The sequence below is a fragment of the Uranotaenia lowii genome, chromosome 2 (assembly GCF_029784155.1).
Source record: "Uranotaenia lowii strain MFRU-FL chromosome 2, ASM2978415v1, whole genome shotgun sequence".
In the NCBI taxonomy this organism is placed as follows: domain Eukaryota; kingdom Metazoa; phylum Arthropoda; class Insecta; order Diptera; family Culicidae; genus Uranotaenia; species Uranotaenia lowii.
Window position 1 is genome coordinate 336,875,293 of NC_073692.1, and position 25,640 is coordinate 336,900,932.

Here is a 25,640-nt window from a genome sequence, read left to right on the forward strand (position 1 = left end):
TCACAGGGATTTGAATTTAAATCTATTGAAGACTACGAAATCATTAACGCTGTTAATTCGGTTAAATCAAATGCTCTAGGAGTGGATGAAATACCAATCCGTCTTATTAAAATTATTTTACCATTCATCCTACCTGCACTTAGTCACATTTTCAATGCCATTATAAAAACTTCCAAATTTCCATACCAATGGAAAAAATCTAGAATAATTCCAATCCCAAAAAAAAGCGAAAGCTGTTGACTTGGCCAACTTAAGACCTATTAATATACTGAGTGCAACTTCAAAAATTTTTGAAAAAATAATCAAACAATAAATTACAGTATACCTAAATCAAAACAATATGTCATATGAATTTTAATCTGGTTTTCGCTCATCTCACGGCACAGAAACAGCACTCATGAAAGTGCATAACGATATTGCGTATTGCCTAGACAAAAAAGGAATTGCTAGCGGAAGTTATCAGCGGTTGTTCTCTACTGGCACGAGACATGGATATTGCTCGAGGAGGACCTGCGCACACTCGAAGTATTCGAGCGTTAAGCGTCGAGTGTTAAGAACTATCTTTGGTGACGTGCAGGAGATGGGAGTGTGGAGGCGAAGGTTGGACCACGAGCTGGTGACAAAGATTGGACGGATACGCTGTGCAGGGCATGTTGCGAGAATCCCGGACGAATTTCCTGCAAAACTGATGTTCGGAAGCAGGGGTGCAACGAGCAAGTTATGTCGTGAAACGGAAAATTATGAAAATAAATATAATAAATATAATTCTTTTAAGAATCACGTTGATTTTTTCATAAACTTGACTTAGCTGGTTTTCACTAAAACTTTTATTTATTTTTTGGAGCTAGGTCCAATCGAAAGTCAATCAGCTGTGTGGATAAAGTGTTAATAGCACACATCAGCTGATGTAGATTGCTCTCTTATCCTACACTACTCTGGGAGCTATCATCTGTGTGGCTTGATTAGTGTGGTTTAATCACTAGTATGGCTTGAATTTGTACATTGAAGAAAAAAAAAGTTAGCATATACTCAGGGGTCATAAAAATTCAAAAACCTTATGTCCGTGGATCAAATGGTTTTTGACATTTTAAGATCCCCGAAATTATGGAATTTATGCAAACGTTTTTTTCGTATACATAAAGAGCCCATAGGCGGATCAATGTTGCGAAACTTTCATAGAAATACCAATCTCTGCTGTACGCTAGCTTCAAAATATGGCAATTTTGATATAAATCTTGTCCATCCATGTCTAAAATTTTAGTCTGCAGCAGTGGCCAAGTGATCTTTGCTATCAATTTAACTGAAACTTCTAAGCTGAAGTCAACTATGTCTAAAGTATTGATTTTTAACGTAGCAGGATTACCATCGAAATAAAACCAATTCATAAATGTTTTAAATTCAACCGTGTTCTAATTCACATGAACTTATAATTTTATGAATTTTTTCCAGCATGTAGATGAAAATTTAGCATGAATCTGGTAAAACGATGATAGGTGGATGCACTTCCATTGCTGATTGCCAGTTTTCAATATATGACACTGTTGTTGACGGGCTGTCATTGGGGGAAAAAACTATACATAATGACTGGAAATTGTGAGAGAGAATTAAAATTATCATAAGAACCCCAATTGCACCACTTGAATTACATCTCTCTCACTACGAGATACACTAATAAAGACAGTTTTACTTTGAAGCCTGAAAGTATTCCAGAGCTTTCCATGACGATCTTTCTCAGCCCATCAAAGATATTGTGGTGGATATTCAAATGAGCAAGAACGCGGTATATATAGTGCACAAACCGTATACAGTCGCATACAAGCATAGGGAGAAGGTAGAGAACCATTTGAAAGCTTTAGTAAGTAAGGGAATACTAGAGAAAACAGAGTACACAGATTGGGCGTCGCCTATAGTAGTAGTGGTTAAACCTGACAAATCAGACATACGAATATGTATGGATGGTTCAAAGACAATCAATCCTTATATCAAAACACATCATTACCCCTTACCCACCATAGAAGATCTCATTACCAATAAAAGCAAAGCTAAATCTTTCGCCGTGATTGATTTGAGAGGAGCTTACCAGCAATTGATAGTCTCAGAGCGCACAAAAAAGCTTTTAGCTATTAACATTCATATGGGAGTTTACATCTACAAGCGATTACCTTTCGGTGTGAAACCTGCAGCTAGCCTTTTTCAATCCGCGATAGATAAAATTTTAACCGGAGTTTCCAATGCACAAGGCTACATTGATGATATTTTGATTTGGGCAGGGTCCGATGTGGAGCTTTTGAAGAGAGTCGAAGTCGTTCTAGAAAGGCTTGTTCGATATAACGTTAAAGTCAATGACGAGAAATGCCAGTGGTTCGTTCCTAAAGTGAGATATTTAGGTCACATCTTATCGGAGGCAGGTGTGTCGCCAAATCCGGAGAAGGTGAGGGCAATTAGGGCCGTGCCAGTGCCAACTTGCCAAAAACAGCTAAAGGCGTTTCTCGGAATGATAACGTTCTATATGAAATTCATTCCAAAACTCAATGTTGTTTTAGCTCCTCTGCATAATTTGCTATGCAAAAACAAAATTTGGAATTGGGACACCAGTTGCCAAAAAGCATTCGAGAAAAGTGAAGAAGCGATTTGCAGTGCCAAAATACTTACCCATTTCGATCCATCAAAACCTATAATCGTGACGTGCGATGCCAGCGATGAGGGAATTTCGGGAGTTTTGAGTCATCTTATAGACAGCAAAGAATTTCCGGTTTTCTTTACATCGCGTAGGCTTACAAAAGCGGAGAAAAGTTATCCAATTTTGCATAGGGAAGCTCTGGCTATAGTTTTTTCTATGGAAAGATTCTATAAATATGTACTAGGTCAAAAAGTCTCTATTTTACTGATCATAAACTACTTATTGGCGTTTTTTGCAACAAAAAAGGAGGACCAATGGTAATCGCGAATAGGTTACAAAGATATTTTATCAGATTATCCATTTTTGACTATAACATAATTTATAAACCAGGATCAGAAAATTTGTCGCTGACTGTCTGTCAAGACTCCCATTAGATCAAGAGTTGAGCGAAAAAGATTTGGATGAGAACTTACGTAGTTCAATGAACAATATTAACTACTTAATAAGTGAAAATACTTCAAAAATTAATACAAATCTAATAAGCGAAAAGACATCCTAAGATCCTTTACTTTCTTTGGTTAACAGCACACTCTTAATGGGTGGCCCAGCCATGTAACAGGTAAATTACTAAAGAACTACTTTGGAAAAAGGCATGAACTTGATTTAGAAGCAGGTTGTCTCCTTTTTGGCGAACGCATAGTTATTCCAACAACTCTGAAACCACCCGCTCTTCAACTTTTGCATGCAAATCATCGCGGATCTTTAAAAATGAAACAGCTTTCTCGCCTATATCTTTATTGGGAAGGAATGGGATCGGATATCGAAAACTATGTTTCCAACTGTTCTAAGTGCCAAATTCTTAATATCGATAGAAGTTCTAAAATCTACGGAAACTGGCCAGAAACAAAAAAACCATTTGAAAGAGTTCATATCGACTTTTTCCACAAATATAACAGAAACTTTTTAATTTTAATAGATGCTTTTTCGCGGTGGATCGAAATTTAAAGAATGTCACTAACTACCGCAGAACACGTCGCGCAAGCACTTGACGATATATTTTCAACTTTTGGTTTTGCAAATATCATCGTTAGTGACAATGGGCCGCCATTTAACAGTCAACAATTCAAAAACTTTTGAAAGCTCGAAACGTTTATCATATAACTTCTCCTCCTTACCACCCAGCGAGTAACGGACTCGCAGAAGGAGCTGTTCAAACTACGAAACAAGTTCTAGATAAATTAATGACTTAAAACGAAAATATTTCCTCTTTTCAGATAGACAATAGAATTCGAAGTTTTCTGCACGAACATCATCAAACTCTAACTACAGAAGATCAAATAATTCCAAATAACAAAATTTTTGCATTTCTCCCTCGAACACTTCTATCAGGACTGAATCCTAAAAAGTTTAATTTGTTGAACGAAAATATTAAGCATGATGATACTAAAAAGCAATTCAAAAAGAACGAAAAAGTTATTTATACGCACAAAATTAATGGGAAAACATTCAGCATTGAAGCCGAAATCATAAAAAAAAAACTCAAAAATGACGTATCTCATACAGTTCGAAGGATCAACCAAAAAAGCCCATGTAAACCAATTAAAAAAAATTTGTAATAACCCTTTTATACTCAAAAATGCAAATGACGCTTCTTTTGCTAAACAAGGCGATAAAAATGAAACAGATCAAAGTATTACTCCATCAAGAAACTAAAATGAAAGTGATGTAGCAGATGTAGAACCCCTTACTCTTAGGCGGTCAAACAGAACAACCGAAAAAAAGCATGACAACTTGAACCTCGAATTATTATTTAGAAAACATTAACTAGATAATAAGGAAAATAGTATATAAGCTATATTTTTTTTATCATACAATCTTAAAGGGGAAGATGTGAGAGAGAATTGAAATTATCATAAGAACCCCAATTGTACCACTTGAATTACATCTCTCTCACTACGAGATACACTAATAAAGACAGTTTTACTTTGAAGCCTGAAGCTAATAGAAGCGTTTTACTTCCATCCGTCTGACCTCACTAAATAGTAAAAGCTATCGGATATAGCAGAAATTTACCGATACAATAGAAGATTTTACTCCCAGTGGACTTTTCCTTTTCTTGTTTTCCGAATAATTAATAACTTGATGTTGTTCGGTAAAATTAATGCGAATTAAGCATAAATCATCATTATCGGGTGTGAATATATTTAAATACATCAGTCGCAACAATGTAAATGGAGGCTATTTTCGTAAAAAGTAAGGTCACAACGTAGCGAAGGTTTGTATATTCGGATTAAACTGTTCTTAAGCGATTTTTTAATTCGTTCACTGGGCAAGCACATTTCTAACAATTTCTTCGAACTGATTCAAAACTGGCTCCTGGCCAGCATTCCGAGCATAAACCCCGATTACTTTGGCAAGGGTTGCAAAATTTGATGGTCGGTGGCTGTGGCTCTTCGGCCTATCACTTTCTTTCTCCATGAACTCGGTTCGGTCGGTCCTAGGTTAGTGGAACGAATCCAACCGCACAAGAACGAGTCCACCGTCCTGTAACTTGTAAGTTGCAACTTGCAAATTTGCAAACGTACATCGCATCATCGCGCTGCATGCAAGCAACTTGCAGACTGTAGCTATCTTCGGAAATGATTCTTTCTGTTCGGCTCAAGGGATTTTATCTTCGGGCTTGCAAGTTTGAAATTTTCGTAACGTGCAGTCATCGCGACTTTTACTTGCAGACACGTTCGACGCTCTGCACGTAAGGGAAATAGAATCAGTCTGCAACTTTGCAAGATGATTTTTTCGGAGCTGACGTCGGGCTGTTAGAATCGGCACTGCATGTTTCATGATGGGATCTCTTTGCACCTCTGATCCTCTGATTTCTTTTCTGCATAGAAGCAAAGGGCGCCATCCTCATCATCAGCATCACCGTCAGCTCTCTGGAGCTACTCTGCTGGAAATCAAAGATATGTTATACGATTTCCGGGAAGGACAAAATCAACGCCCGGGCATGGCGAGCAAAGTCCTACTAGTTTTTTTCCGATCTCGGTTGGTTCGTTTGTCCGTTTTCTATTTCAAGGATTTTGCGTCTCAAACCTCAGAAAGTTTGAGTCAGATCCCCATCGGTGCGAAGTTGGGGGTGCCGGGAAAATTCTACAGCTTCTAGTTAGTTTTCCTGGTTCACAGAAGATGTGGAAGTAATTGCACCAACAAAATGGCAGTTATGATATAATAGTTTAAAAACACCCCGCTGCATAAAATGCATGTACTCGGAGAGAAAAAAAGAAGATGTTAAATAATTCCTCGTTCGTCAGCAGATTTGTTGCATCCTTCAACTGTGGGTTGCTTTTTTCCTCAGTTGGGTGATTCTTTTCGCAAGAAGGGGAATCGTTCCGTGTGGGTGTCAGATACTGCTATCTCATGCACATAAATTATATGCGGAAAATTTAGCTTACTGTCTTTCATTGAATTACGAATAATGAAAACAGACAGTGTCTCGCAAGCGTTGAAATTTTTTTTTCGCAGTCAATTTATTTATTCATCACACAAGGTTGAACTCGTAAGCTTCCTGGATTATGCTAACAAGATGATAAGTTTCTGGTTTAAAAATCCAATAAATTCAAATCCTTCCAATAAAATTTACCCTATTAGTGACGCAAGGGCTCAAACACCAAATATTTAACCGAAAATCCCTACCATAATGCACCCGTTTCAACTCAGGAAGTCGTTGGTGCACAAACGCTTCTTCCTTTCAGCAGGGCATCCTTCCGGTCGGTACTCTGAAGGACGACACATCAAACAAAATGCATGAATAATTTTCATCCCGGCTATGAATATTCATTCAAACACACAATATCTTTGACCTTTCCGGTTTTTCCCATTCATGTTTGTTGCTATATGCTGCTGCTGCACCATTTAGAATTTGCATGCATTCATTCACTGTTAAAGAACTGTTCAGCAACAGCAACAGCAACTACACATTCATCGTCTGGTCGGGATGTGAAAATATAAACCGGCTCTCTACATAAAGCGGTACTAGGCTTTCCATAATTTTCGAAAAGCGTGTGCTGTGCATTATCTCCATTCAATATGATTGTGCTTCCGGTGCCGCGTTGTTGCCGTTTTCATTAGCCCGAATTCTGGGACCTCCCGTTTTGTTTTGTCGAGTTTTGTCAGCATTTGGAGCATTCAATTTTCGTCCGCTATGACTGGGAAAATTAAAATTTGAAACAATTAGCACGATCCAAAGCGAAATTTATGTTGAGAATAGGAATTCCAAAAATTATTATTAAAATGGCTCATCATTCGAACATTTTTTATACGTACTTTGGTTTGCAGAACTTTAACCTTCAAAGTGAAACATTTATTCTAATATTTGCACTGGGGAAAGAAAACTAAGAAAAAATCTGTTTATCAAAGCTGGAGTTTGTATTTTCTAAGTTTGGCTGCTGCCAATGTTTATGTTATTTTAATTTGAATCTCCATCTGCTGCTGAAGTTTCGAGTCTTGCTTTGAAAAAGTTTCGTAGCTCTCGTTTGCATATTATATTTGCTGATGAGTTCATTTGTTTTATATTTTCTAAGAGCATCAACTCAAGCATAAGGAAATTGAGAACAACTATTTCAGCTTGGATGGATTTTAAAACTTTACCCCAGTCAATGTAGTAGTTTAAATTGGCATAAAATAGAAACGTACGTTTGAAGGATGATTTAAATTGGCATTTCTGTCGAAAAGAAGCAAATACAAAAATTAGCATTTTTCCCGACGTTTAAGTTTGGATTTAAGTCATTGACAAAACGTCCTCATGATAAATTTTGAGTTTTCCTGCAAACCCGATCATTTCACAGATTTTTTTCTTCAACTTGTTAAAATAATACTTTAATTTATTGCAAATTTGCAAAACATTTTAATTTCAATTTTCCGATTTATATATACATAGGTTGCCAATTGTGAATATGCTCTAGTAGTACTTTGTTGCAAGAAAGTTTGCATTGTGAACGGATTCTCTTACCAATCGAATGAAATGTGTTTTTGAAATTTAGGGAATTGGTTGTTTTCATTGAAAAAATAAACCTAGAATAAAAATTGAATAACCATCGGGCTCCTTCATATTATTAATAGTGCAAGATAGAAATCACAACAATACTCAAGTATGTATTAACTTAGACATTAAAAAAATCATATAACGTTCAATCAACGGCATTTGTTTCCTCTGATTTTTAAATAATTTGGAAAACTTTTGAAAAAATGATAGATATTATGCACAAATTCATAGTAACTAGTTGGATAATAATCCGCCTCGCAATGGTTGAAGATAGATTTCTTTAATGTCAAGGATGTTTTTTTTCTTTTCTGGGCTCAAACACGCGGTTTGACGGTAAAGATCAATGGCCATAAATGAGGTTTTTTTTCGCGGTATGAAATCCGTCGTTAAGGCACAGGACTTGAAATATTTTCGCTCAAAAAACGTGTTGATTTGCGAGAGCCGTGTAGATGAATCGTCTCCATGGCAAAAATCGTTTAAAAAGAAGCCGTGTTAGTAAAACTGAGCAAAATCAAATCGCGTTAAACAACCTTAGTGTACTACATTTGAGCCTTTTGTTTTGATTAATCCCAGTCAATTCCCAGTTTCTGGAACCCAATACGTTTACTCTAAGGTTGCCAGAATTTTTTCAGCACGCATCCGGGCCGGATAAATTCGGGCTATTTTATTTAAAAACCTGGCAATATCCGGGCAATAGATTTCAAAATGTTCGTCCAAAAATCCGGGCAATATTCGGGCAAAATTGTTCAAAACGCAGAAATTTCCTGGAAAAACTTGAAAAATGTTTTTTTTTATCTAAGCTCATAAGTAGATTTTAAAACGTTTTTTAGGCTTCGAAAAAACTTTTTATTGTTGATTTTATAAAATTTATTCAAAAAAATTCCTTTTGGAAGCATAAATAAAAAATTTTGTAACATAATTGGTTTTTTTTATTTGTTTTGGTAAATAAAGTAAATAAATCCGATCAAAATCCGGGTATATTTCAACGAAATCCGGGCAACCGGGCCGGACCGGACTTTTTCAAATTTTGTATCAAATATCCGGGAAAACCCGGATAAAGCTGGGCAATCTGGCAAGCTTTGTTTAAGGGGGGAGTAGGGTCAAAAAATGGCGGTTTTTTCGTGAAAAATCGTAGTTTTTACTTCAAACAGCCACAAAAATTTCATTAAAAAAAATTAAGTTAAATAAAATCGTTGGGGTCCAGAAAAACATCTATTAAAAATATTTTGCTCTGATTTTTTGACTTCAAATGATTCTGTGCTGAGATACAGTGTCCACCGTAAATCCTGTTTTCTAAACAGCATCCTCGAAAGTGCTCCGTCACCGGCTCATTTTTCAATATTTTTCTACGAAAAAATTACGAAATGTTCTTTTAACAATGCTTTGTGTAATGCAAAAAATTTGAATACATTTGTTTGAACGATAGCTCTAAAAAAAAATCGTGAAAATGGTGTTTTTTTTTACCCGTTAGACCCTACTCCCCCCTTAATCAGCATGTTGCAAACAGTGATTAATTAGCTGGCACGGAGTGCTTTGCTACTCCTTGTAAAATTGATGAAAATTTAATAAAAATGATTCAAACTTTTATTTTTAAGTAAGTTATTATATATTGGAATTTCAACATTATTAAAAATCAACCCTTTTAAATAAAAGGGATTTATTCTAATTTTTCTTTTAAAAAAATTTGTTATCAAAACCTGGTCTTAAATCTGATTTCCAATCCCAAGTAACCAAAAGTCGCATAGTTACTAAATCGTGTGCATTCAAAGTTCCATTTGGCTGAATAAAAGGTACTCGAGACCATTTTTCGTAAATGCTCAATTTCAGGGCTAGAAGCGACCATGCGGTAAAAAAGTAGGGCAAAATAGTTACTTTCAAGCGAAATTAGGGTAAAATTAGTGACCAGATCAAGCCGAAAACTAACTGAAAAATGACTTCCAAAACTAAAATAAAATGCTTGAAGACAATTCTGTTGATTGAAAAACGTTTTTTGAAAGGCTCTTGGCCTCACTAATAGAAAAGCAATATGTTGGAAAATAGAGGAACATTTTAAATGAGCTAAGATAATTTAAGAATAGCGACCACTGAACCCTTATGTTCTAGGGTAACAATGGAAGGGAATCAAAAGATCGTACCCGAAAGACTAGGACAACTTAGCCCAACAAAAACTTCGAGTTTATCCATTGTCTTGGAATAAAAACCCACGAATTTCGAAAACTCATCCTATAGTATATACACCCGGGTACCCAAATTAATTTTTTTTCAAAGTCACTAAAACAGTCCAAAGTCCAAAATTTAATTGAAAAAAGTTAACAATTCGAAATAAATTTACTGAAACCAAAAATAATGAAGAAAAATTGTTATATGTGTGAAATCTACAGATGCAAATGAAAAACCAGCACATGTTCAACGAAAAGTTTAAACAATTTACTTGAAATTGAGTTAAGATTTATATTTACAGAAATTTCATTTCATGAAAGAGTCAATAAAATAAAAATTGGGAGGTCCCATAAAATTGTGACAAAACAATAATAGAAAACGGAAAAAGTTGAACGACAATAATTTGACAGCTGATTAACAATGCCTCAAAGAAGCTTAACGAAAAATTTACTTAAGATTCATGATAATAACACTAAAAAGATTAATTTTTTTCATATTTAAAACTAACTCAAAGAGAATTTACCAACCAAAAATGGAACATTTTCAAAGAGATTCACTGCAGACTTTATTGCACGATTCACATATCAATCATTAGAAACATCTAGTTAAAAATGAGGTTCTAAAAGGTAGGAATTTTCAAAATATATTAATAAATGATGAACAAAACAATTTCTTGAAAAAATTATTGGGTCCAAGAAACGCCTAAGAAATTTCTTGAAATACTGTAGAAAATATATCAGTAAACCCTTTTTAGAGGTTTTAGAAATTACTGAAAGTTTTCGAAAACTTCAAATAGGTTTTTGAAATCTGATATTCTATGTATATGTACCAAACTTTCAAATGATTCGAAAATGTCTAAAAGGGAACTTAGAAATTAAATATCTGATATTTTTGATTCAATTGAGTCACTTTTCACAAGTTTATCTCTCATTCGATTCAACCAAGAGCATTTAAAATCGAAAAATGATTTTTGTTTAAATGACCAAATTTCAAAAAAAAGTAGCTTTTGAGTGCCCAGCCTGAAAAAAGTGACAAAATTACTTTAAAGTGACCAACTTCTAGCCCTGCAATTTAGACTTTTGAACGCACATGAAAAGTCCATAGGCGTAAAAAGAAAGATTTGTATGCGTTCCAAACAACTTACAAAATAAGAAAATTATATTTAACTATCGTGCTTTCTAATGAACTTCTAACAATCTTTTTAGTTCCATGAGGAACTTCTAACGAAATGGAACTTCTGTGGAACTTGTGTGTTGTTCGAATTGTGTCGATAGTTTTCACATGAATTTTTCCCATTCACTTAGAAAAAAAAAAACTAATGAATTAATACTCGGTATTTATTTATTCATAAGTACCTATATTTTGCGAAAATAAATCCATTTCTCATGCCAAATTTGGTTCCATTTTCTTGATCAGTTTCCAAATCACACAAAACATAAAAAATATTTATGAAAGTACTCCTATTTAAAAACTATGCAAACATTTCTTATATTCAAATCCCTTTTTGGCTTTCTTACAGAAAGGCATAGCGAGCGGTCAGTTGGGGATATCATTAATTAAGGGTCCAAGACACCACTTTATATATACCAATCGACTCAGCTCGACGAGTTCCTGCAGGTCATATCTCAAAACTAAAAAAAAAACAAAATTGTTTAAAATTTGTCTATTCCATAGAACATATCATGCTTACGTTGGCTCCAAAAAAGGTAGCCATTTGCTCAGCAGCAGTATCCAGCAATCGCTAAATTAATTACCGAGGCAGTAAAAAATTTGACAAAAAGTTCGTCAAACAACCGAGAATCGATCCCACGACATCTATCATGTGAGTTTTTTGAACCCCTTGACCACTAGTGAGCGTCGAAATTTGTGGCTCTCAAACTTAAATAGTTTGAAATATTTTGATAGTAAATGAACTCCTTGAATATCAGTTCGCTTATCCTCCAAAAAAAGTACTGGCCATCTTTTTCTTTTATATTGAGTTTAGTAATTTTTGTTTTAGATTTTTTTAATCATAATCTTTTTTGTAGATTAATCATAAATAATTCAGAAATAAGGTATCCATCATTGTGTCATATGTTTCCAAAGATAATTTACACTCTGTAAGAAAGCCTCCAATCCACTGTTAAGTGTATTAAATCGGGTTTTTTTTTAGTTGGCTTGATCATTCTTCGAGTTATCCAAAAATGTATGTCTACGTTTTTTTCCTCCCCATTGAAAAGTAGGGAGGAGTCTTAAATAATATTTTTTGTTTGCATATACTCTTCCGGCTCCTTTTGCTCAAAAAGTTATCGAGTTATTTAAAAAAATGTATGAAGCTCTCCTTTTCATATTTCTTCAATGGGATAAGGAAAAGGTCGCAAACAATCCAAGAGTTTTTTTTCCTAAACAAAATATCTTTCCATGCCAAATGCCAATCTATTTGCTCTTCATTCGAAAAATTAAATGGGAACCCCCTCTTCGCTTTCGGATTCTCCAATGAAAGGTGGGATGGCCTTCAAACCATGTTGGGAACATTTCGTTCACCCAAATACCCCTGCATGCCAAATTTGATTCCTTTCGTTTAATAAGTAATCGAGTTATGCAAAAATTGTATGGGGTTCCCCTATATCCAAATACCAGCATAAATGAAATTTTATCAAAAATGATAATTTAAGTCGTTAATAATGGTGTTACGAATCGCAAATCCAACTGCAAGTGAAAAGTTCGTATTAAATGTCGTCTGAAGTCAGTTTAAATCGGACATGATTGAAACTCCGCCATGTTTGTAAATTTTGAAATGATTTTGCTCTCCCGTGGGCTTCAAGTGAGACAATAATCGTCATTCCGAAATTTGTATAGGAGACCCCCCCCCCCCTCTACCCTTCAATCTCTTCACTGAAGGACAGAAAGAGGTCTCAAACCATCTTAGAAATGTTTAATCTGCTTGAATATCCTCTCATGCCAAATTTGGTGCCATTTGCTTGATCTGTTCTCGAGTTGTGAAGACATTTATCTTTTGGTTTTGTTATTCCTGTAAGAGGGAGGGGTCCCAAACCATGATAGAAACTTCGCCTGGCTTTCAATCTGCCAGTTTTCACAGACGGACGGAAATCCATTTAGTATCCAAGTATTTAGATTAGTGTGGCTTATCAAATGGCGTGGAAACTCCTTCAATCAATTTTTGACGGTCGCCATAGAGAAAAAAAAAGTTTCTCAACCATGCCTCAGTCAACGTTATTCTCAGCAATGTATATTTACGGATTCGAGCAACAATGTATTGAAGAAAGTTGTTTTGCTCCTTCGTTTGCAATTATGGCGGTTCGAAAATTGCCTCCTTAGTGAGTGCTTCAATTGAATAGCATTATGAACATAAAAATTTCTGTAAAAAACTGAGTCCAGATTTTGATAAATATCTTTATCATTGATTTTGAGATAATATTCTGGGATAAAGGATAATGTATGAACTTCAAGCAATCGTTTAAACACAATTTTTAACAGACCGAGGGCATTTCTGTCTGAGAAAATTTTGCTTACAATCAATAATAATCTACAAAAACCGCAAAGCTAGTCTCATTAAACCAGAATAGGTCCTCGGGCCATACACTCCCAATCACATGCAAATGACTACCGACGGCAGAACAAGTTCCAAAGAATTTCGCCATACTCTTGGTATGTAGTTAGAACACAGTCCGAACCGACACCATCTATGTGAACGAAGGATGCATCAATTTATTCTCATACCACTCATCATCATCATCATCATCATCGCCATCGCTTCAGACTCCCACCCACATCTTGATGTTCCGTGTGTCGATAGCCTTCTTTAATCCCTTTCCTTTGCCTCGGGCTATTTTGTTTGCTAAATGAAATGAAGAGCTTTTGCGGCTCAAAGTAGAATGAGAGCGGAGCGTCCAAAAGACGAAAGATGCAGGCAGAGTCAGCAGAAAGTTGTGCTCCAGAACGACGCAATTGGCGTGACAGTTGAGGGAGCAAATCTTGGAAAATTTCGACCCAAGAAGTTGGGTCGATTTGGAATGAACCGGAAGTTGCACTGTTCAATCTTGAGCCCGGATTAGGTTGAAATGTGAAAGCTTTTGGCCACATGCTGGGGGTCGCTCTGCATTCTAGACGTCATCGTCGTACGTTCCATGCATGCTTCCGAATTTCCCAGCCATGGCTACGACGGTGAATGTGAGTGAAGGTAGTGCATTCTCATCCTTACTCGATCAACATCTTTGGCTGTGATTTGCTTACAAGTTAGGCAGGGGATCTCAAACTCTTTCGTTGGTGGAGAAAGGCATCAAAATTGTCTGGTTAAATCTTTCAAAATATCAATCAAGTTTTCTTCTCAATTTTCTTATAAATGAATTTCGCATCTGTCAACAATCAATATTCTGTTTGAAAACCCCTTCTGGTGCAATATAATGCCTTTCATACACTAGCGATCATGGCAATTCGAACTAAGTTCGGCATGTTAATGTTTAAATCAACACTACAGGGGGTGACAAGCGAACCGGGGAAAACGGGAATAATCGGGAATAGTTGAGAATTGAAAATGGCACCGGTAAAACCGCGAAAAATCTGGAATTTCGAATCAAATTGGGACAATTCGTTATAGATTTTTTTTTATACAAAACCTTATTGAATCCTAAAGTTCATTTATTTCGTCATGATAAAAAAAAATCAGAACTTTTTAAATCCATAGTCGTTTACTTCTAGATGACAAAAAAAATAGTAAAAACCGAGAAAAATTGAAATTTTAATTTCATGATTATATTGCGAGGAAAAGTTGGGAGTTTCTAAAAAAAAGTCAAGTTTTTCAGGCTCAACGCATACATCTCAAGGCTCAGAGCTGTTCCAGTTCTGGTTAAAAATTATTTTATATGTATGTATTTTAATTTAACGAAAAGTCGTGGAAAAATTTGGGCATCGAGCATAAACTATTTTTTAGCTAAAAGATGTTGTTCAATGTGAAAAAAAATCATTGTAAACTTTTGATAACTGCAAAGCTTGAATACGTTAAGTTTCGGTAAATAACTTTTATGGCGGTAATTGATAGATGAATTTAATATTTTGTACTATAGTACACTTTCGTTACTAATCTCTGGAAAAAGTCCTAAAATATGGATGAAGAGATAGGTTTTTTTTTATTTACAAATATAATTTTATTAAAGCATTTAACTCATAATATTTTTTGTGCCACTTCACTTGTGTTTTAAACGTCGCGGCGTTTTACTTAACTGTTATACGTGATCAGTGAAAACAATTAAAATTCATACGTTGAAATCAGATTGTTTTTTACATTTCGAAAACTATGATGTTCGAAGCTTCATCAGAAGCTAATTTTTTTTTTCTTTAAAAAAGGTTGTGCTGAATCAAAATTCGAAAAAAGTAGTAGCAATATAACAAACATATTTGAACAAAAATTCTAATGAATTCGTTTGAACAAATAAAGATGAAATGTTGTTAGTAGAAAGGAAAAAGATTGATATGAATGCAGTGATTTCTTCAGTCCATACTCACCTGTAAATGAACCAATTTTTTAAAAGTAAAATTTTTCAAAGGTCTTATTATCAAATGTTTATAAACAAACACACACATATAGGATCTTAGTGAAACTTCATATTTCTCTGAAGAGATCTAAATTCTAAAGCGTACATCTTTCAAGGATATATTGGCTAGCATCTTAGAAATGCTAACACCACCAGCCTCACAGATAGAGTATTATGTACGCCGTGACCAAGACACAATCTCATGACCGGTGGCTTAGAAGACTTGAACGCTATCCTTTAAGCCACGGTCGGCGGCTATAAATGTTGTTTAAATAATTTTAACAAAGAGAGCTTCTACTTTACTCCACTTATTTTTGGATGTTTTGAATTGAGTTCACTGTTCCTTTATAAAAAATCGCAATATTCAGTAGGTACACGTTACTATAACCGTTCTCACTAAAATATTAAAAATGCGGGAAACAAAAAAATTGAGTTGTAATCATGTTATTTAACTTAACTTACCTTAATGATCCCGCGCCGATCCTCCGGTGCATAGGGCCGTGGTAAAAGACCTCCACTGTTGACGATCCGGAGCCAGCGTCTTCACCTGGTCCCAGTCAAGATTCTCGTCGACAGTTCGGATTTCAGCGGCTAGGCTTCGCCGCCACGAATTTCTGGGTCTGCCTCTTCTTCGATGACCTTCTGGATTCCAATCTAGCGCCTCTCTGCAAATCTCGTTTTCATCTCTTCGCAGCGTGTGCCCAATCCATCTCCACTTACGTTCCCGAATCTCGATTTCTAGCGCCTTTTGATGACACCGGCGATGTAGTTCCTCATTCGAGATCCAGTTGCCAGGCCACCAAGCGCGGATGATATTCCGCAGGCAGCGGTTTACAAATACTTGCAGTTTTCGCGTCGTTACCGCATATGTGCACCAAGTTTCGCACCCGTACAGCAATACGGATTTGACGTTTGAGTTGAAGATTCGGATTTTTGTTCGTAGAGAGATCTGGCGTGACCGCCAGATGTTTCGGAGACTCGCAAACGCAAATCGGGCCTTTCTGATCCGTGTTTCGATGTCTTTTCTGGTACCACCATCAGGCGTAATCTGGCTACCAAGATACTGGAAGCACTCCACATTTTCAACTTGTTGCCCAGCTATTATGAAACTGGAGGGATTTCCTGTGTTGATCTCCATCGACTTGGTCTTTCCGACATTGACTTTGAGACCTGCTGCCTTGGAACTTTCGGTGAGGTCGTCGAGTTTGCTCTGCATATCTGGTTGTGTTTGGGCGAGCAAAACAATATCGTCAGCCAGGTCAAGGTCGTTCAGTTGCACCATTGTTGAAGGATTCCACGGCAATCCTCGGTTCGGTGCACAGTCAATCGATCCAATCAGAATCTCATCCATTACGATTAGAAAAAGTAGCGGTGATAGAATACATCCTTGTCTCACTCCAGCAGTTACCGGGATTGGTTCGGACAAGACACCGTCGTGCAAGACCTTGCACGAAAATGCCTCATACTGTGCTTCGATGAGATGGACTAGTTTCTCTGGGACCCCTCGTCGCCTTAGAGCCGCCCAGATGTTTTCATGGTTAAGTCGGTCGAATGCTTTTTCGAAATCAACGAACACCAGCAGAAGAGAGTCCTGGAATTCGTTGATTTGTTCCAGTATGATTCGTAGCGTTGTGATGTGGTCCATACATGATCGTCGAGATCGGAATCCAGCTTGTTGCCGTCGGAGTGTAGCGTCGATTTTCTCCTGGATCCTGTTCAGGATCACTTTGCAGAGTACTTTGAGGGTTGTACAGATCAACGTTATGCCTCGCCAGTTACCGCACTCTGTCAGGTCTCCTTTCTTCGGGATCTTTACGAGGATACCCTGCATCCAGTCGGCCGGGAATGTTGAAGTATCCCAGATCTCAGTGAAAAGACGGTGCAACATTTGTGCTGATAGGGCAGGGTCGGCTTTCAGCATTTCAGCAGGGATGCAATCGATCCCAGGTGCTTTGTTGGATTTCATGTTTTTGATTGCCGCTTCTATTTCAGCCAGCGAAGGCGCTTCCGAGTTGACGCCATTTATGCGACTTACTGTTGGCGCTTCGAGCTGCAGATTCTGTTGGCCATCGCTATTCGTGACTCGGAAGAGTTGTTCGAAGTGCTCAGTCCATCGTTTGAGCTGATCTGTTCGATCGGTCAATAACTGACCTGCTCGGTCTTTTAGCGGCATTCTTGCATTAGTCCTTTCACCACTGAGGCGGCGAGAAATGTCATAATGTAATCGGATATCTCCATTGGCGGCGGCTCTTTCTCCCTCTTCGGCTAGGGAGTTTGTCCAAGCTCTCTTGTCTCGTCTACAAGCTCGTTTAACTGCCTTTTCCAGCTCCGCATATCGTAAGCGGGCGGCTGCTTTGGCTGACCCGGTACATGCCTGCTCAATTCCGACTTTCGCCTTTCTCCGATCATCGACCATCCTCCAAGTTTCATTCGACATCTATTCACTCCTTCTTCCACAAACTTTACCGAGAGTACCATGGCTCGTCGTGATAAAGGCATTCTTGATTCCACACCACTGTTCTTCGACGGTTCCGTCTGTCGGCAGCTCCGAGGCTCGGGATTCTAGCTGTTCAACGTATGCCCTTTTCACCTCTGGATTCTCCAACCCGCGGACGTCGTATCGACACCCGACTTTCTCCTCGCGCCGTTGGACACGTGCAACTCTCAGTCGTATCTCGCCAAGGACGAGGTGATGGTCAGACGCAATGTCTGCGCTTCGCTTGTTGCGGACATCAAGAAGGCTCCTTCTCCATTTTCGGCTGATGCAGATGTGGTCAATTTGATTTTCTGTTCGGCCATCTCGGGATACCCAAGTGACCTTATGTGCTGGTCGATGGGGGAAGAGCGATCCACCGATCACCATGTTGTTGTTGCCACAAAATTCTACAAACAGCTCTCCGTTTTCGCTCATCTGTCCTAGGCCATGGCGCCCCATGATGCGCTCTAGGTCCTGATTGTCGGAGCCAATTTTTGCGTTGAAGTCGCCCAAATGGATTTGAATGTCACCCTTCGGAATTCTCTCAACCACGCTGTTCAATTGACTGTAAAACTGCTCTTTCTCCTGCAAGTCGGCAACGTCAGTTGGCGCATAACACTGGACCATTGTAAGGTTTCTAACCCGTGTTCTAAATCTGGCTACGATTATTCTTTCGTTTATAGGTTCCCATCTAATGAGGGCCGCGTAGGCCTGCGGGCTTAACAGGAAACCAACTCCTCGTTCCCGAGTAGCATGTTCTCCTCGTATGCCAGAGTAAAGCAGGACTTGCCCGGATTGTGTCTTGTGTTCTCCAGTATTAGGCCAACGGACTTCGCTCAATCCCAGAATTTCAAGCTTGAGGCGGCTAGCCTCTCTAGCAAGTTGTTCCAGTTTGCCTTGTTGGGCAAGGGTTAAAACATTCCAAGTTCCAATTCGTGTCCGTGTTTTCATGCTAAAAGTCGTCGCCAAAGTTCCAGGTCGGTCATTTCTTTCGGATTCCGTAACAATTTTAAATCGGGAGCAGTAGGTTGTTAACCTAAAGTCCCTATCCCGCGATGGGGCTGCCATCTTGGACTTAGCTGGCGGGAGCCGCATTTCATAAATTCAGCCGCTTGCTGCAAGACAGACGCTGTTTGAGCCGCCCCTGACCTGGAGAACAGACGCTCGGTTGTTGTTGCACGCCGCCCCTGACCTGGGGAACAGACGCGTGCGGCCACCTTCTCAGTCTGCATGCGACCAAAGCATCCACCGGGGTTGGGTACCCGATCTCCGCTTAGGTTACTCGCACCCCAGCCGGCACCGCGGGGAGGTAGAAATAGGAGTTGTGAATAAGAGGTGATATGACCACTATGGGGTCTCGTGTTGCACATTATCCACCGTTTACCAGCCAACCATGTTATTTGGTGAATTTTAATTTGAGCTTAAAAATGATACCAAGTTTTAAAATGATCCATTCTGCGCTTTGACTAGTTACCTCATTCTTTATGATATAAAAAAACATTGAAAATTTCAAATCATAAGTGATTGAATTACGGAATCACTTTTGAAACTTCTGAATTTTATTCACCAAAAATTTTTCACACAAAATCAGAATTTAAGAAGCAAATTTCAAAAAAAAAAAAATAATTTTTTGATTAAGATTTCATATGTAAAGCTCGAATAAACATACAGATTTTTATGGTCGCACTTGAAATTTATTCTCAGAATTTAGATAAATATCCGAATCCAGAATCCCGCACTGAACACTCAGGTTTTTAAAAAAGTATTCTTAAAAGAATAATTGAAAAGTTAGGAATCTAAACCAAATTATAATGCTTAGTTAGAATAAGATTGCAGAGGAAAAATTAAAATACCAATCAGTAGCAATTAACATCAAACTTGATAAGAGGCTCTCAGAGCCAAAAGGGTATAAGTGGCAAAATGGTCGATTTTGAGTTCGATGGCATCAAACAGTTCTTCACATTTCAAACTATATTTGATGATTTTTTAGAATTTTAAGAATTTTATTTACATACTTTTACATTCGATAGAAAAATATGAATTCTCGAAAAATATATGGAAATTGACCAAACACATCAATTTAAAGCGTGTTTTCTCGAAATAAGCTTTTATGCCCTTTTACCCCTTTGGCTCCAAGAGCCTCATACAGTATCGTTCATAATTGTTTAGAAAATTGAAGCACGCGCACTGTCACTTCAACTTTAAACTTCCATAACTTTTTACTCTGATTATATGTTTTAATCAAATTTTCTGCGTAAACTAGCTCAACTATCACACTATTATATCACAAAATTTGAGCTTCTTTAAATTACTGTGGCCTGAGATACAGTAATTCTACAAAAATTAGACTTTTTGGACTGGTTCCATCCAAACTGCAATATCTCAGTAACTACGCAATGCTTTTTATTGAAATTTTGCAGAGAGATTGTTGAAACATAAAGATAGCAAGTCTGATTTTTTTGAAAAATTCTATCAATGGTATTAAAAGTTACGCGAGGTACAATATTTCAGGCGTAAACCTTAAAATGCGATTTCTATACAATTTTGGACGATTCATGAGAACAATATCTTTTCCATCCTCTAATCAGTCAAAAGATGTCCAAAAATAGCATTAATGAAAATGAAAAATGGAATAAATGACCCATTTGTGTTTTGAAATCAGAATTTCACGATACTGATTTAAGTTTTTGATTTGAATAGATTTACTGGTTGTAAACATAAATTATGATCTTCTTGTGGAAAAATGCGTCCAAAATTCTATAGAATTGGCATTTTTAGGTTCATGCCTGAAATATTGTACCTCACGTAACTTTTGATCCCATCGATAGAACTTTTCAAAATCTTCAGACATGTTATCTGATGTCTCAACAATCACTCTCCAAAATTTCAATAAAAAGTGTAGCACAGTTTCTGAGATATTGCAGATTGAATGGTGAATGTCCACAATGTCCGATTTTCGTAGAATTACTGTATCTCAGACCACGCAAATTTTAGGAAGCTCAAATTTTGTGATATAATAGTGTGATAGTTGATCTATCTTTCGTATCCATCTTTGGTAAAAAAAATATCATCACAGTAAAAAGTTATGGAAGTGCAAATTCGAAGTAACAATGCGCGTGCTTCCAATTTCTATAAAATTATGAACGGTACTGTATATGACTTCGGAGCCTAGAATCAGAAATTAAAATCAAAATTCGAATTTTGAATCCAAAATTAAATTGAAGGGGTGATTTATACATCGGTTACTCAATCCGAAATTCTACAAAAATACTAAAAAAATTCCAAAATTTAGAAGCGAGTAAAAAAGTTAAATAGTAAAATTCAGTTTAAGAAAAGTTGAAGTATTTTCATAGAATCCTCAACTTGATATTTTGAAAGTATTACATGGCATCAAAATTGCAAAGAAATCTAAGCCCGAATACACCAAAATTTGGCATTCTCTCTCTCAAAAACCACTGGACCGAAGTCTTCAAATTTAATATCATTGAGTTATCGAAAGTGTTGTTTATAGTTTTGTAAAAAGAAGTTTTTTTACAATATGTATCACAGTTATGCTTCTCAGTAAAGCGCACAGGTGATGTCCTTTTCTATTTTATCCCGCAAATACTGCAATTTTCTGTAGAAATCCCAACGAGCATCACTCTAATCTGTAGTTTTCAACTTTAAAATTCATTTACTGAAAATTTACGTTCAACTTTTATAAAAATGGCTTCATTTTTGGTTTAAAAAAACCTGATAAACAAATTTACTGGGAAACTGGGAAAATCATTAAATTTCCACCGGGAAATCCGGGAAAACCACATTTGAACACATTTGAAAAGTTTTAGGCCAACAGCTGAAATCCGTCACTGTATGAGCCTAATGAGAACCCCCATTGCGGCTGTATGAGCACAATTGATCGGGGCATGATGAGCATTTTTTTTTCTTAGAATCTAGCAGGGAATTCAACTCGATGAAGTCATCTGAATTATAAAGCTACAGCTTGACTTGTTTCATTTGGCCTATTGGTAAGGTGTCGGTGAGGTTATCAGAGGACTCGAGTTCGATTCCTGGTCGAGGTTATTTTTTTTCATTTACCATTCTTGATCGATGCATTTTGCACTACACGGTGAGTTGTAGATCCGTCAAACAAAGCAATAACAAAATAATGTATGTCTGTTTGTGAATACAGACATACACACACTCATACATAATGTTTCTTTCAAATGAACGATCATCAATGGTAAATGAAAAAAAATACCTCGAATAGGAATCGAATTCGAGTCTACTGATTACCTCTACGACACTTAGCCAATAGGCCAAATCGTCAGATGTAAACTACTCAAGCTGTAGCTCTATAACTCAGTTGACTTCATCGAGTTGAATTTGGTGCTAGATTCTACGGCAGAAAATGCTCATCGTGCCCCAATCCATGGCGCTTAGTTGGCGCAAGTTAAAGTAAAAACGCGTTTTGAAATTGATTACAATTTAAAATCAAAAATTTAATGGTTTAGAAAATTTAGGAACAAAATGTACATCATGTTGCAGGACATATCTTATAGATCAAGATGATTCGACGATCATGAGAGCTTATTTTACGATGCTCAAAAATAATAATATTTTTGTCACTTGAGAACCTAGTTGTTTTTTTTTAATATTTCTATATAGATGATAAGGAGACTTCTTTTTTGCTGAGAAATTAATACTATAGTAACTAAAACTGTTCCTCATGAAAATTTATTTGAAAAAATTCGTACATTCGTGGAAAAAAGTGCTTACTATGCCCCGCGTGCTCGTTATTCCCTTATCTTCTGTACATATTTACATATTTGAAGCAGTCTACATTTTCGACACAGAGATGTGTTTTTAAAACAATCATACTCATCTCATTAAGTTTGAGGAATACTTGTAGATCAGAATAAGGAACATTATTTTGAATAATTTTTTAATGACTTTCCAGAAATGCATTGATTAGAACTTCCATTCTGAATAATGTTGAATCGAATTATTACAATTTATTATTTTCTTCGAGTTTGTGTGGTCGTCATGAGTAAAAAAATGGTTTTAGAAATTTAGATAATTTAGAAAAAAGAATTTCCTTATTTATTGTGGATTTTTGGTATGGTTACTATATTTAGCTTAATTTGAAATTTCAACCCTCTTTCTTCAAGAACGGGCCCTTCGCTCGGGCCTGACATAAACATTAGCTCGTGATGAATTTCAGCATACAAGGGCAAAGTAGTGAAAACAAATCAAAAGGAAAGCTAAAGTTATTAAACCTCTCTGCTTACACTATGTAATTTTTAGACATTCTTATCATTTAAAGAATTTTCGATCGATCGATTTAAAAAAAATAATACCTTTACCAGACGTAAATTTTACTAGGTTCTTAGTTTCAATAAAAACAATTCTCAGTTCGAATCGAATATTCCAAAAGCCAAATCGATCCCTTATACGTGTGTACCAGTACCAGATATTACATGCATCCATTCTTCCTATTTTCTCTTTGCAGATATCACATCAGATGAATCAAGTGTGCAGTTCGATTCTAAATTCCACCTTCCAGAAGCTCCAAACACAGATGCTGAACCGTTTCCAGATCGTGAAGGCAAAAATGCCACGAAGGTTAGTAGCAAAACCTCCCGGTTTTTTTTCTTCTGTTTGCTATTATTATTATTGATGTTTTGCCGATGATGGTATGCCACGTTGGCGGATTGTATTTCTCAGATCCCGGCATATGTGTGCCTTATGGATGATGGAGATACCTGTTGTTGATGTTAGTTTTTTTTTTTCTCTCGCTGTTGTATTTTGTTCGCGGGAAACCATCCTGGAAAATACCTTTCCCAGTTAGTCGATGCCAAGACAGACCCTTCCCAAAGGCAAGACTAAGCTTGCACCGAACAATGGGAAAGCTTATTCTCGGAGATATGTTCCTCGGAAGAAAACATAAATCGTTGCCATTGAACAGGTTTTCTGGCTGAACATTTCAAAAGGGCTTGTTTTGGTATAGTTTGGTCAGATTCTCGATAAATTTAGGAAAAAATTTAACAATTTGGCAAACATTTAGAGTAATAACAATTTTAGATTAATGTTGTTGGGTTTGTTTTTTTTAATCAATCTGATATGAGGTTTCCTTAAAATTTTGAACACCCAAATTTGCGTGTCCAAAATGATATGTCACATTTCCCCTTGTATGTAAGTTATGGTTTAACAATAAAACGTTTTGATCGTTTATGTAGATATACGATTTTTTTATATTATGGTTCTCCCTTCGCATGACACATCCGATTGTTCGAACAGTGCCATGATGTTCCCAACAATCGATTCCGGCAAGAGAATGTGAAATATTTCCATTGAATACGTACCATTCTCCAATAACCATCTTGTTTTTCCTTTTTTTTCTGTTATTGCTCCGGTGTTCGTTCGCTCTCGTTTGTACCGTCAACAGTGCTGTTAATGCATTTCCATTGTATAATATTTTCGAACCTACACAAAACACACCTGTGTATAGGTATTGATCGACTTATTTCTTCATATTTTTTTTCCTATTTGCTTCCCATAAATGAGTTTCGTGTATCCCGCTATTCTTTCTTATTATATTTTTTGGCGCTTGTTAGCTCCTCGCACCTCGTTGATTTCCTTCTTCGAATGTGCCGGTGAAAATTGAATTCCGGAAATTGTTGGATCAAAAGCTTGATTTGTTTTCTAGTATATTTTTTTTCTCGCATTTGGAAGCTTCCCGAAAATTGTAATTCGCATCATGTACGAAAAAGAATTTTAAAATCACTCAGTTGCTGTTGAAGTAATCTCTTGGTTGTCATAGGAAAAATGTGAAACAAACAGCTACAGAAATTTATGAGAATATGAAAATTACACCGCAAGTTCTATTTACTTATATTATATCCAATATCATACACCGTTAAACGGGGCATCATGCAACGGTTGGGTTAGATACAACATTTATAGAACACCACACTGAATTAATTTTGTATTGATTATATTGTATTATCCTATCTTATATTATCTTTTAATGATTACAAAACGATGATGACATAATTTCTTGCATCTTAAGCTAGTTTTTAATGTTTTTTATTTTTATATAAAATTTGAAAAATCGAGCAACAAAATGTACAAATTTTAACATTTTTCGATGCCGTAAAAAACTTTACCCAGTATAACGGATTGGCTTGATAATATAACCTACAAATTTTTCACTGGTTTTCTCATGCTATACCATCACTGTTGGTGTTAACATATTTTTCGAACAATCACTCACTCAATTTTTTTAAATAATTTTTTTTATAATTAAGTTAAGTATCTGAGGTAAAATGCAACAAAATGCAAATCAAAGAAACACCTTGTAAAATCTCGTTTCCATGTGCTAAAATTTGATAGTTTTGCATCACGCTTTTGTAAAAATTGAAATTTCTTTCATCCAAACATTTATTTTTATGATTTCAGCTTGTAGAATTTTTCGTAGTATTATTTAACCCCTAAATGTATGCAGCATCCTTGTTTTCAGAAAAAATGTTAAAATTAGTTTTTACATACCAAAAAATATCTGCAATTTGTGTTTTCATGCGTAATGGTCTTCAAGGGATCGCAAATATATTAAAAACTATAAATTTTCCAACGTGTTCATAAGATTTTTCATTAAAAACAAAGTTTGTTGTAAGTTACCCCATTTTCTAAGGAGGGTGATAATCGCATGTTTTTTGAAAATTAAAAATAACTAAAGAAACCAATATTTTTCCTTACTACGCCAATTTGATGGCCAATCATCCTTAAAACTTTTGATGCATAAGGGGTAGGATAAACTGTGAACATAAGTTTTTT

The 25,640-nt window shown here is 36.4% G+C and overlaps 1 protein-coding gene across 2 annotated transcripts in view; it reads left to right on the plus strand.

The window, feature by feature from the left end:
• LOC129744360 (uncharacterized) overlaps positions 1 to 25,640 on the plus strand; it is a 386,715-nt gene that overhangs the window by 302,388 nt on the left and 58,687 nt on the right. For both annotated transcript variants that reach the window (XM_055736844.1, XM_055736845.1), the window contains exon 4: positions 23,317 to 23,429. In XM_055736844.1, coding sequence (XP_055592819.1) covers positions 23,317 to 23,429 — 113 coding nt within the window. The remainder of the gene's footprint in view (positions 1 to 23,316; positions 23,430 to 25,640) is intronic.